Raw genomic sequence first — 14213 nt, 5'->3', positions numbered from 1 at the left:
ATGGACACACAGGAGTTCAGCCCGTTCATTCTCATTCACTTTGCATCTAGACTGGCATCAGATTCTGCAGCCCATAAACAACAGCCCACTCAAGCCATCTGCACTCGCCTGCATTGTACTGTGGATTTTTATCGTATAATGGTCCTTTTTTCCCATGGGTCACAGGCATAGTTCTGTTGCTCAAATCCCCTTGCTGAATAAGTTTTGTCAGCAATTACCATGAAAGCCAGCTGTATTTTCCAAGGAAAGTGAATAAACATTTGTGGGGCTTATGTAATCTATTCAGCCAGGGCAGAGTTTTTGCTCATTAGCCAGGCCCCCCTTCATTATGCCGGCTTACTGATGAGGGTAATCCAGGCTCATGGCCACTTGAGCAAACCTGGCCGTCGGACATTCCATTCCAGTGAATATGTACCTGTTTGTCAATAAAACAGTGGACATGTAGCTCGTGACTGCAATTTCATAGCTTGGCTGTTGTTTAGTTGGATTAGAAAGGGCCTGTTTAGACACACAGGTGTAGTGTGTGCTGTGCACCTGTGAGGCTGGGACACACCTCTGCTCTGTCATGTGTGACAGTCTGATGCCATCTTCTGTCGTGCTGGTGAAGTGTGTCCACAGCTTGATGATCATCGATCGTCTGCTGGGCTGGTTCATCTTGGTCATAACATACAATGTCACTGAATTTCCCTCGAAAATGTCATTGCACTCAGACAGTGACTAAATACTTTATGACTGCATGTGTGTTCATATATATCATATGCATGTACTCTTTTGGGGTGGTCCTAGTGTTTCTACCATTAACTAGCCCTTGTATTAATTAGGGTTAAAAAAAACAGTGCACTATACCATAGTACCACAGTGCACTACCACACTACCACTACCATGAATTTATCTGAAATAAGAGTTATCTGAAATTAGAGCAAAGTGTCATGAAAATCAGGAACCAGACATCGACTGCAACTTGCACTGTTTGTGAGAGAGCAATTATGAGTATTAGATTAGAAAGTACTGTCTTGTTTACCCAGAGGAGCTGTGGGAAAGCACATGCTCTGCGTTCTGTCACTCTGCCCTGGGGATTCATCCTTTCTGCTTGAATGCTTCCTCTTATTCCCTCTACCCTCCCTTGTCCCCCCTTTCTGTCTTCCCCCTCATGTTCCTCTCTTTCTCTCTCTCTCTCTCTCTCTTTGAAAGAGAGCCCCCTCTAGCCCCCTCCCTTCTCTCCTCTCTGTCTTCCCCCTCATGTTCTTCTCTCTCTCCTCTCTCTCTCTCTACCGCTCTCTCTGTCTCTTTCTCTTTCCCTTTCTCTCTCTCTCTCTCTCTCTCTCTCTCTCTCTCTCTCTCTCTCCCCTTCTCTCTCTCTTTCAATCCTCTAGCCCCCTACCTTCTCTCCTCTCTGTGGAAACAGTCACACTCGAGCCTGTCACCCCTCTTCCGCCTGTGGGGGTCACTCTGCCCAGAATGGAGCCTGTTGCGTCATATCCCTAGTCCCTCAGTCTTAGACTCAGGAGGTGGAGAGTCCACTTAAAAACCTACACACTCTCCTCAGGCCTCGCAGTTTCCTTCCTGGATTACAGCAGTGGACAGACCCTGGGAGAGCCCTTTTTTCCTCTCCTCGCCTCTTCTTCTTTCTTCTCTCTCTCTCTGTCTCTCTCAACGTACGAGAGCAATGTGCTCCTTCGGTTTTGCCCGATCCATGGGCTTTGCCCTCATCCCCTTGGCGATCTGCTGCATCGCGGCCAATGTTCTTCTGTTTTTCCCCGGAGGGGCCATGAACTATGTGCAGGACGGCCACATCTCTTGGTTCCCATGGCTTTTCATGGGAGTGGGTGGAGGAGGTGTAGCGGTAAGTGGATAAATGTTTGATACGTGTTCTAACATGGGGTAGGGATTGGGCTTTAGCTCTGTCTGGTTTGTTGTACTGTGCTGTTAGCTGCTCTCTAATAGTGTCTTTGAGATTCAGTGGCCCTTTAGATGTATGAGACATGAGTTTTGAAGTGTTAACCCTGAGGAGACCATGTTCACTATTTTATTTGTTGAACGTTACGTTACTGTTCATTTTTATATCTTTGTGAACTTATTAACTTAGGTATCCCCCCCCCCTGTGTGATGATTTAAAGGCACAATAAATGTAGCTTGACATTTTTTTGTAAATTCAATTTTCATACAATTTCAAAGTTGTAAATCTGTAATATGACAACGAATCACACATATTGTTCAAGACAAAATGGTTGATAACATTTTACCAGAATTCTGTGTGGAAGAGCATGAGATAGCTGAGAAACAAACTAGCGTGTTGTCTCCTGACATCAGTGTCACAGGGAGAGGATGTTTGTGGTGGATGTGTTTCCTTTGGATGAGATCATGGACTGAGTTTCTAAGAGTGAAGGGCTTTGAGCTAAATATCCTCTCTCTCTCTCTGCCCCCCCCCCCCCCCCCCTTGTATCTGTCTCTTTCCATGACTCTCTTTTTGTCTTTCCCATTGTTTTTCATCCTCTCATCTCCCATTTGTCTTTCCCTCCCTCCCTCCCCCCCCCCCCCCCCCTCTCTCTGTAGGTCTTCCTGCCTGCAGCTGTATTCCTGAGCATGGGGAAATGTGCTGCCAGCTGTGTCACTGATAGCTGTGCTGTGAGTAGTTATCGACCTCAGTGTGTCTGTGTGTGTGAGTTTGTGTATATGTGTTTGTTTGTGGGGCAGGTGATCATTTATGCACTGATTCAACCTCCACCATTTCATTTCAACCTAAGTGAGCCATTTGTGGACTGCCGAGGGGCTTTCGAACTTCATCTGTCCCATTCAGTGTGTGAAGCAAACACTTTCACACCCAGCCTCCCTGGTGAGGAGGCTGCAGCTGCGCCGGGCTGCACAGGGCTGCACGAGGGCTGCACGGGGCACTGTGGCCTTCTTGCATTCTGCTGCTGGGGCCGCTCTGATCCTGACTGACCTCTGGCGCTCTTCTTTTGTTTGCTTGTGACACAGATGTGCAGCTCAGTGCTGGCCTCGCTCGTGGGATTGGCCGGCTCCAGCTATTGCTTTGTTGTGTCGGCCTTGGCTTTGCTCAAGGGCCCCTACTGCTTCACCCTGATGGGATGGTCATTCCCTTTCGAGAATGAGAGTGGAAAGTACGTGCTTGAGGAACACCTCTTACATACTCAGCTGCTTGAGGCACTTCTATCAAATTTGTGACATGTAATCATGTGTGACTGACGTGTGTGACTGTCCTTCCCCACACAGCTACTTGTTTAACAGGGAGACCTGGTCTTCGTGCATCCAGCCTTCAAACATTGTGCAGTGGGACGTCACTCTGCTGTCCATCCTGCTGGGTCTTAGTGTCCTGGAGTTCATCATCTTGTTTCTACAGCTGGTGAATGGGGTGGTGAACGCTGTGTGCCGACCCTGCTGCTACAAGCAAGAGTACAGCCTCAATGCCTGAGCCTAATCCACCGTCCTGTTAGCCAGCCAGAGTCTGTGAAGAGGTGGGGGGGCAGGGGAGTCCACACAATTTAATGAGCCTCTCTTCTCTTTTCTGCAGACTTTTTCTGTAAGCTTGTGATCCATAGTTCTTATCCCAGGCATTTCTTGGACTTTTGGACCCCCCTCACAACATGCACCTGTTCGCATAAAAGGCCAAATGCACGTGAGATGCTGTAATTGGAACGCCTTCTCAGTAATTATCAACCTATTCGATTGGCTTCCTCTATCAGTTTGAGGGGGAGAACTATTTTCAGTATTCACTCCAGTTCACTGTATTAGAAATGAAGGTAGACATCCCAGGTGAATTTCTTCCAACGCAAGCCAAGGCATATTCACCTTGTGATATTCACAGATCATTTTATCCAAGAACAAGTTTTTTTGTATGATGTTCTGTTTGTTTTGTATTCTTGTTTCTCATTTTTAAGAGTCAAAGACAATGTATTGTAACTTATTTTTTAAATTCTTGATGTTAGATGTGTCGAAATGTACAATATTTTTATAATGTTTATGCTGTCCAATTAAATAAATATTTTCAGTCATTGCATACAATTCAAAAGATGGGCTGTGAACTTTGATTTTTTTTAAATACCTTTGTTTATGATTAAAAAAATAATTAAAACCGTAGAATTTCACACATTTTGATTTGATACTGAATATCAAAATTTTCAAAGAGTTTGGTTGACTAACAGAGCCAAGCTTCAGACTTAATGCTCCAACTTTGAATCGGACTGATGTTGTTTGAAAACCTCTGTATTTGCGCACAACTTTCCAGCATGAAGCAAAAAATCTATGGGGTTTGGGGAATGTCTCTGCTTACACAACAGGCCCAGTTGGCAGGAGTGGTGTGGACAGGGTGACTTTTGATCAGGCTCAACAGTAGTTTCTGCATCAATATGTTATCAGTGGTAACTGCTGTTTTGATTAACAGCATAATACAATCACAATCAGAGACTTTGAAAGTATCTTAAACCTTTTAAAATAACCATTTAAACAGTATTTGGGCCACCAGTCAACCAAGAGTGATACATTTGATAAAGATAACGCCTTAAGAATACTGTCAGGGACATCAGGACTCAGAGATAAAAGGAAACTGAATTTATTAATGGTCAGCCAGGTAACGGAAAAACAAACAAACTAAGGAAACAGGGATAATGCTCAGAGGATAATATGCTCACTGATAATACAAAACACAGGAGATCTTCATTTCAATAACCAAAAGTACCCAAGGAGTTCTAATAGACCAAAAATACAAAACACAGAAGTTTAGCTCTAAAGGATTTGAACACTGGGAACAAATTCAGAGCCACAGAAAGACTGGAGCACAGGAGCTCGGAAACAAAAAAAAATTTAGCACAACACATGGAACATGAGACACAGAACTGGTGAAGTCGGCGTTTTACATCCTAATACCAACGAGACCAGACAGAGAGTGAAGGGAGTGAGGAGTTTATATTGTATGAGTGAGAGGTGCAGATGATTGTGCAATCCGGAGATGGGGAAGGTGATTGAGGCAGGTGAGCGTAATCAGAATTTGTGTGATTGTGAAGGTGATTGAGGCAGGTGTGCAGAGTCAGGAAGGGGCATGGCAGGAGCAGGGCTCAGTGCTGACAAGACAAATACATAAACAATACACTAAAGGTAAATACGTTTATCTTGCTTGGACTGTGTGACTGCTATCAAAGTAATCCCTGCTTTACAGGGCCATTGTGTGGTTATGAAAGGTGAATGTGGGATTGCAACAGGCTCTTGCATCAGGCAGGGGAGAGCTTTCCCTCAAATCAGGGCTGGATAGAAGGTCATGGGTTCAACTCTGGCAGAGTTGCAGGCTAAAAGGGCTCTGCAAATTTCCAAAAACCGGTGTGACACCCTCCCCCCCCCCAGCCCCCACCCTCCCGCCATTGGACAGCAGCACGGCCTTTCCACCAATATATAAAAGCTGTGCTTCAGGAGAGACAAGCTGATGTCTGTGCCAAAATGGGGAGGCTAGACTGGACTGCGTTTATGTTCCTCTTGGGAGTGGGAGTCGTGTGCTGCACTCGGAGAGATTACTTCATAGGAATTAAGGAGGTTCAGTGGGATTATGCCCCCACGGGGATTAACCAGATTCAGAACAAAACCATCCAGGAGGACGAGTAAGTTTGCAAACAATTCCATGTTTGTCATGGCCGGCCAGACTACGTTCTTAAATATGTGCTTAATGTTTTCTCTTAGTGTGACATACTTTTCAAATGTATGTGGGTTAAATCCTATGGTTTAAGCTGAAAGGTGAAAGGACCTTAATCTTCATCCTTATCACATGTTGCAGTAACACTTTATTTGACAGGACTCTTATGAAAGTGTCATTTCACTCATGTCACAATGTCTGTCACTCAGTAGAGTCAGCTGTTCTAAGTTAACCATAATCTCATGAATTGGGTCACCTGAAGGTAATGTTCGTACATTGCTTCCATTGTAAGAGCTGCCGTTAGAGTTTTGTCAGAAGTAGAGTAGAGGCTTTGAGACTTTCACTCAAATTTCTAAACATTGAGAAAAGTATTGGAGTCACTTCATAGAAGCCATCATTTCTTTATCGCCTCCTTTATCTTTTGCATGCCAGTCTGTCTCATCGGTGACTTGCAATAATTGCTCCTGCTCTCTCCTCCAAATTCTGTATCTTTCAGAAATGCGCGCAAGTACCTGGAGAAGGGGGAAATGCGGATCGGACGCACTTACAAGAAAGCTGTGTACATGCAGTACACTGACGCCACCTACAGGCAGGAGGTGGAGAAGCCCAAGTGGCTGGGTTTCATGGGGCCCCTGATCAGTGCTGAGGAGGAGGACGTGGTCTACGTTCACCTGAAGAATATGGCCACCAGGACCTACTCCATACACCCGCATGGCTTCAGCTACAACAAAACCAGTGAAGGTGTGTAACTGGAGGCATGGGTCTCCCACCCAGCAGGGGTCAGGGGTCAAGACTTATTTGAATCCTCCCTCTAATCTTAAATATTTATCGATGCATGATGGATGGATGTATACATACTTACATGCATACACACATACATCTGTTGCAACATATAGATGAAGAAAAATACCTGTAAACAGTCACAGGTCATGGAAGCAGTTTTTTTGCACAAAGCAACACAACAAACCCTGGAAGTAGGACATAAGGGGGATTTTTTTATTTCACCATGTATTTATTGTGAAAAGTGGAGTATGTACATTTTTCTATATATTTTGACCAACTCGGCAATGTAACTCCGAACATTTGAACAATAATTTGCCATGCATTATGTACAAATAAAACCATATGTATATATTATGAATGTAAATTCAGTGTAAATAATCAAAGATCCCATTTCTGCCCCAGGTGCCCTGTACCCAGATGAAACTGGTGTAAGTGAGAAAGTTGACGATGGAATAGCTCCAGGGAAGAGCTACACTTACATCTGGACCCTGGATTCCTCTCATGCGCCCGGCAAAGATGACACCAACTGCCTGACCCGCGCCTATCACTCTCATGTCAATGCACCTAAGGACATGGCCTCAGGCCTGCTGGGACCGCTCATCATTTGTAAAAAGGGTACAATGACCATTTGAAATAAAAACCCGTTTGGCACTGCACAAATAATGGGCATGTTGTTAGCACAGCATAATAACTTGTATCCAAACTAAACTCCATCTACAGTGGAGACTACTACATACAGTAAATGTGTTAAATAAAATGACAATTTTTTTTTGAATGAAGTTAAACAGTTAAATTTGATTACAGATCATTACATCTAACATATGTTATATTCAGGAATATGCTTTCTCTCTCAGGTTCTCTGGATATCCATGGTGATAAGGACGGAGACTATCTGTATGCACTCATGTTTACTGTATCTGATGAAAACATGAGCTGGTACCTGGATGACAACATCAAGACGTACTGCACAGCCTCAAGCAAAGTGCACAAGGACGACGAGGCATTCCAGGCGAGCAATAAAAAACCTTGTAAGTCCACTTGACATGCACAGCACGTCAATTGATAGTAATCTTAAAAGTGACTATTACAGTCAATCTGTTTTGTTGCACTACTCCCCATCAATCATACTCAGTCAGATTACAGCAATCAAACAATATACATGTTAGACTTGACGGTACATAATCCTAATACCTAATCTAGCCATGTATCTTCTTGCGCCGTGTGGTGCTGCTGTACATTTCTCTTCTATCTGTGCTCTGCTACTGAATACCGCTAGTGTTTTGCTCTGAAAGCGACCAAAAGCTCACAATCCTTTTTATGTCTCCAGCGATTAATGGCTACATGTTTGGCAACCTGCCTGGCCTCAGCATGTGCATGGGAAACAAGATCAACTGGCACCTCCTGGGTATAGGTAACGAGATGGATGTCCATTCCATCCACTTCCACGGCCAAATACTGACCCACCTCGGCCACCACGTGGATACCATCAGCCTTTTCCCAGCATCCTTTGTGAACGTGATTATGGTAGCAGACAACCCTGGACAGTGGCTCATGGGCAGTGTAGTCAATGACTACGTAAAAGGTCTGTGGGATAGAGCACTCAAAAGCATCTGTGAACAGTGGCATGTCCACATCACAGACTTTGTTGAGATTGGATGGAACCATGTTTTCATGTTTTCAAATCTTCTATTCCCATTCTTTATTTAAACCTTTACTATGAAACTATATCCCCTTCTATTTGCAGATGGCATGCAAGCAATTTTTGAGATTAAGAAATGCTTCCCTGAAGTTCACAAACCCAGGCCTAACGGTGCGACCCGGCAGTACTACATTGCTGCTGAGGAGGCCATCTGGGACTACGGGCCCACACAGAAAAACCAGTACTCTGGATCACCTCTTAGGACAGATGAGTAGGTGCTGTTTGGTGATACACAATTGCACAAGAATATTTATAAATGGTTCAATAGTTTATGAATGTATACATTTATGCCTCTTCTCTTGTAATTAAAAAATAATAACATGCTGTTCATACGTCAGAACTATCTAACAACTGCCATAACTTTCAGTGATGCCGGAACTTTCTTTGAGATTGCTAATAACCGCATTGGGGGTAAATACAAAAAGGTGAGATATGTGGAATACACAGATGACAAGTTTACCAAACTCAAGGAGAGGACTGAACAGGAGCTGCATCTAGGAATCCTGGGTAAAATAGTCACTTTCATAATATTATTTAAACGTGGGTTGTCAATGTAAACACTGATGACGATTAAAATTAGCAGCAATAATTCAAAATATATATAACAAGCACAAAAAAAGAAACCCTATCATTAATTTGTTTTTAAGGCCCTGTGATCAGAGCGGAGGAGGAAGACACTATTAAGGTGACGTTCAAAAACAAAGCCTCACGCCCCTACACCATCCAACCCCATGGGGTCCAGTATCAGATAGAGGAGGATGGGACCCTCTACCACAATGTTCTGGAAGGTAATAAAGGAGTGCCAACAATAACAATGTGAAACAATCAAAAAAGTATTCATCAACATACAATTGAATGTTTACTGGACTTCTGCTTTGTATCATCCTGACAGAGTCTTACACTGCCAAAAAGCTACGTGAAATAAAAAAACAGCCAAGTAAGTAACACACTCTGCAGAGATACTTTTTGAACTGTGTGTTTGACAAGTTACGTACCCTTGTGTGAGTATGGCAAATGTGAGTTTCCCAGACAAGTGCTCTCAAAACAAACAAAGACAAGTTCAACGTCCACATGAGTTCATTGTCCTTTTTAGACGTGGACTTCAGATTTATGTTTTTAAATGATCAGCTGAGGTCAGTAGAGACACTGCCACCCAGTGGTACAGCACCCCTGTGGAGCAGAAAGCTATAAACTGTTTTATTATAACACATTAATAACTGCATTAAGCTTTACAGAGTTGCATTTATGACTATACTCACTTTAAAGTAAGCGTATATGATTTAGCATTTGACAGACTATGAAAACATGTTGCAGTGTCTCCTAGGCTTTCAGTATGTCTCATATATACATTCACCAATTTCCTTCACCCATAGGGATTGTCACACCCCCCCCTGCGGCCATGGTCCGCCCAGGCACCACTTACACGTACACCTGGTTCATCCCCAAAGGTGCGGGGCCCACTGCCAACGATGCCGACTGCATTAATTACCTGTACTACTCAGCAGTGGACCCAGTACATGACACCAACTCTGGACTGGTGGGGCCTCTGTTAGTTTGCAAACCCAAGGCCCTAAAGGCAGGAAAACAGGTAAACTATGTAAACTTATATTTCATCAGGCAAACAGTGTTGGCTGTCAGGAGCAATCAAGTATATGAGTTTGCTTAGTTTTATATGGGCAAGTTACACACCATTGTTATATTCAGCCTTTTGATATAAAGGGTTTCTTCGGCATGCAAAGTGTACATTCATTTGGGAATATTAATACGCTGCTTCAACTATTCCAGAAAAATGTTGATAAAGAGTTGATAAAGAGTGTTGATAAAGAAGTTTTATAGCACCATTGTTATATTCGGCCTTGTTATATAAAGGGTTTCTTCAGCATTCTTTGTGTGCATTAATTCCCAAAACTACATTTTGGAATATTAACAAGCTGCTTCAACCATTTACATTCCAGAAAAATGTTGATAAAGAGTTCCACTTACTGGCCAGTATCTTTGATGAGAATTTGAGCTGGTATTTGGACGATAACATCAAACTGTTCAGCAAATCTCCAAATACGGTCAAAAAACATGACGAGGATTTTCTGGAGTCAAACAAAATGCACTGTAAGTTATTTTCAGCAGTGATTCATCAATTAATATACTAAAACAACAAAAGGTTTTCATATTTATTTAACTAGTTTTAACTGCATACTTGAAATACATGAAATGCCCTTAAATAAAAAGGAGATAATGTCCTATTTCAACAGCCATCAATGGGTATATGTATGGTAACCTGCCTGGACTGAGCATGTGCAAAGGAGACAAGGTGTCCTGGCATCTCTCTGGGCTGGGCTCAGCTTTGGACATCCATGGCCTCCATTTCCAGGGCAACAGGTTCATCTACAAGGGCACCAGGAAAGACGTCCTCAACGTGTTCCCCCACATCTCACACACAGTGATGATGGAACCTGACAGCATGGGTAAATGTCTCATCTGATTGGTAATATTATATAGTAATTGGGTATTTATCTACAAACAATACTTAATTGGCTCATTCGTTCTGTGATACACATGTTATAAATATATATATATATATATATATATATATATATATATATATATATATATATATACACTGTATATTGTGTGAATGTTTGTGTATTTGTACAAGTGGATGAACACATTTATGTGTGTATAAGTATATACATTATACATACATTAACGGGTATGCGTGAAATGACTACAGGGCAGTTTGAGGTGTCGTGTAAGGTCGCTGACCATTACCAAGCTGGGATGAGGGCCAACTACACAGTGAATAAGTGCAGCGTGTTTAACCGGCAATCGGAGATCATGCTGCACCAGAGTAAGTACTACATCGCAGCCGTGGAGGTGGAATGGGACTACTCCCCGAGCCGCACGTGGGAGGACGGACTGTACAAGGGACTCAAGGACAGGTACAAAAATTACACCCCTGGTGCCAGACAGACAGACAGACAGACAGACAGACAGACAGACAGACAGACAAACAAATCAGAGAGCATTGTTGCATTGTCACAGCAAACCACCAGTTATTTTCAATATGTAGAATATAGTTCCATTTTCTTTACATTGTAGTCAGTAGTTGATTGGAATGCTCCTCTGAAAACACTGATTTCACAACAGGAAGGGCTATGTGGTACAGATGCTTAACAGCCTGTCAGCAACACATAATGACAAAAACAACTGCTATCTCTTCTCCCCAGCCCAGGCAATGCTTTCCTGACCAAATTCATCGGCTCCAAGTACAAGAAGGTTGTGTACAAGGAGTACACTGACGACAAATTCACCAAGCTGAAGGAGAGAGCTGCTGACGAGGAGCACCTAGGAGTCATGGGTACATTCTGGCTTCAGTGATGTGTTATCCTGTCAGTGAAGATATGGCGTTTATGTTATGTTAGGTGGTCATTTGTGTTTTTGTGCCGTTGTTGACCTTAGGCCCAATGCTTCATGGCAATGTCGGGGAGAAAGTGAAGGTTGTCTTCAAGAACATGGCCACAAGACCCTATTCTATACATGCTCATGGAGTGAAGACTGACAGTCCTCAAGTTGTTGCAACTAAACCAGGTAAGATTACCTTGAACAATAGATGTACACAAAATACTAATAGTAACAAAATAACAATTAGAAACATTATTGTGTGGAGACCTCCTTACAGACATCTTCCAATTACTTTAGATCTCAACAGCAGAATTAAGTTTATTTTATTTATCATATTCATTACATACTGTATACTATAATATAATATATACTATAATAAATCACATTAAGTCTTTTGTTTTAGGTGAGACACACACATACACCTGGTACATCCCAAACACAGCTGGGCCCACCAAAGAACAGGAGGAGTGCAGTGTTGGGGCCTATTACTCCACAGTAGATGTAAACAAGGTAACGCCACATTGAATTATGGACTCTTTCTCTTCATTCACATATATGACTGTTTTGGTACCACCATGCACTGAATTTCAACCCTCCAAAACACTCCTCAGTGAAGGCAAATGAAAGCATACTGTATATAGGTGGGAAAACAATGATTACCGCAATGACTGCTTTTGCTCCCTTTTGAACCACGTTAAATATTTCCTGCTGATGAATATTCAGACTATCAAGCTGACAACTGACCTGCTCAGATTCTCAGTAAACCTAGGAAAATAAACCTGTTGACCCTTCTTCTTCCCCAGGATATGTACAGCGGTCTGATTGGTCCACTAGTGATATGTAGGCGGAGCTGGATGAGGAAGCTGGGATTGAAGAAGGAGATTGAGGAGTTTGCCCTGCTCTTTATGGTGTTCGATGAAAATCAGTCCTGGTACCTGGATGAAAACATCAAATCCCGTGTGAAAGACGCCAGCCCCAAACTGAAAGAAGATGAGGATTTCATAGAGAGCAACAAAATGCATGGTGTGTTTCATACCGCCATACTCCATTCAGAAGTGGCTTAGAGACATCCCAGTTAAAGAAAGTGTAACTCCTCAAATTGTTGTGTTCTTGGCAAAAAGTAACCATTGCACGGCTTGGTCGTTGTCTTTCATCTGCAGGGATCAACGGACTAGTATATGGTAATCTGAAAGGCCTCAAGATGGAGGTGGGCGATAAAGTATACTGGTACCTGATGGGCATGGGCAATGAAGTAGACATACACACAGCTCATTTCCATGGCCACAGCTTTGACTACAAGGTACAATACAATATCTCCCTTTGGCTTTAAAACTCTCTGCTCTGCTACTGAAGACAATGTGATATGTGTATAATATTATATTATAATGGGATATTCTCATCAGTCTTATTGCACATGAATCAGAGTTTAACACCACTGACTCTGAGCCTCTCTCTCCACAGCTGAGTGGCACCCACCGCACAGATGTCTTTGAGCTGTTCCCTGGCACCTTCCAGACAGTGGACATGAGGCCAAAGTACCCAGGCACCTGGATACTGCACTGCCACGTCACGGATCACATCATGGCTGGCATGGAGACCACCTACACGGTTCAGGAGAAGGGTGAGTCTGGGAAAACCAGTTTATTGACCAGGCCAGTCACAGGCTGTGTTTACAACTTTCTTACAAACTGCACAGTAGAGTAGTGTGAATAATATTACACACAACTGACTACCTTCGGTCCTAACTATTGCTGTTTGTTTTGTCTACAGAAAAGAAGAAGGGATTTTTTGGGCGCTAATGCAGAAACCACACACCCATATGTCACCCATGCACACTGCCATGTAAGATTTTATACACTGCTATACAAGATTAGATGTTATGCTCACTTTCTAAATAAACATGACTTGACATTTTAAAAGAAATGGTATGCAACAATTGAAGCATGTTTTTTTTTTTTTTAAAGTAAGTAACTAGTGCTAGTATCATCTTCGAATTAACTTTTCATGTCATTCCAAATAGCTGCATAGGCTATGCACTGTGCTATTCTGGGGTCTGTGCAAAAAAGCACAAAATCGATCTTAATCTCAAGGTGGGGCTGAATGCATCAGTTGCATTTTAAAGGAAGTTAGAGGAGGAAGTGAAAATGTCTTCACGCCATCACCCTTCACTGGGACAAACCTTATACAACTCAGCCTTAGCTATGAGCCATTTTAACTCTAGTCTTTAGATACTTTATAGTATAGTTACTCGCTCCACAACAAATTAAATAACATTGCAAGGCATTCTGACATTCCTAAAGTAAAAATCTCAGATATTAAAAGAAACGTGAGCAATAAAGTATTAAACAAACATTCACTTTCAATATTTAATCAAAGGCATTAAAAAATAAGAAAACCAAGGATTGTCTAAGTTGAACATAATTTTAAATAAGTCCATTGCAGCTGGGAAAAAGAGGTTAGAGAAGACACCCACCCCCCCCCCCCACACACACACACACAAACAACAACAACAACAACAACAACATGTCCAGTTAAATAGGAGTTTTGTAAACCTTATACTCAAAGCATGTATGTACCATATAGAGGGTATCAGTAAGTAGCATAGCAACCACAGTATCTCTGTGTACTGATTGTCTACTGATTGTCTGCGTGTAGTGTTTTAGTTTCAGTGATTCATACAGACACAGTGAGCTGTTG

At 42.5% G+C, this 14213-nt stretch overlaps 2 protein-coding genes across 2 annotated transcripts; both read left to right on the top strand.

The window, feature by feature from the left end:
• Nucleotides 1-1577: 1577 nt before the first annotated feature.
• On the top strand, nucleotides 1578-3898 carry tm4sf18 (transmembrane 4 L six family member 18). The gene is made up of 4 exons (XM_080860700.1): nucleotides 1578-1843; nucleotides 2554-2625; nucleotides 2977-3119; nucleotides 3232-3898. The coding sequence occupies exons 1-4, from the start codon at nucleotides 1667-1669 to the stop codon at nucleotides 3428-3430; spliced, it is 591 nt and encodes a 196-aa protein (XP_080716826.1). The 5' UTR covers nucleotides 1578-1666; the 3' UTR covers nucleotides 3431-3898.
• Nucleotides 3899-5445: 1547 nt separating this feature from the next.
• On the top strand, nucleotides 5446-13399 carry cp (ceruloplasmin; the record flags this gene model as incomplete). Its single annotated transcript, XM_080860627.1, has 20 exons — nucleotides 5446-5603; nucleotides 6132-6376; nucleotides 6821-7033; nucleotides 7273-7446; nucleotides 7746-8000; nucleotides 8163-8328; nucleotides 8485-8624; nucleotides 8765-8905; nucleotides 9010-9054; nucleotides 9491-9705; nucleotides 10073-10223; nucleotides 10367-10579; nucleotides 10846-11053; nucleotides 11342-11472; nucleotides 11574-11702; nucleotides 11920-12026; nucleotides 12320-12539; nucleotides 12677-12816; nucleotides 12978-13137; nucleotides 13287-13399. The coding sequence occupies 20 exons, from the start codon at nucleotides 5446-5448 to the stop codon at nucleotides 13313-13315; spliced, it is 3240 nt and encodes a 1079-aa protein (XP_080716753.1). The 3' UTR covers nucleotides 13316-13399.
• Nucleotides 13400-14213: the final 814 nt, after the last annotated feature.

This window comes from Sprattus sprattus (assembly GCF_963457725.1).
Source record: "Sprattus sprattus genome assembly, chromosome: 2".
NCBI lineage: Eukaryota > Metazoa > Chordata > Actinopteri > Clupeiformes > Clupeidae > Sprattus > Sprattus sprattus.
The sequence above is the reverse complement of the archived record's forward strand: the minus strand, read 5'-3'. Positions and strand labels throughout refer to the sequence as shown.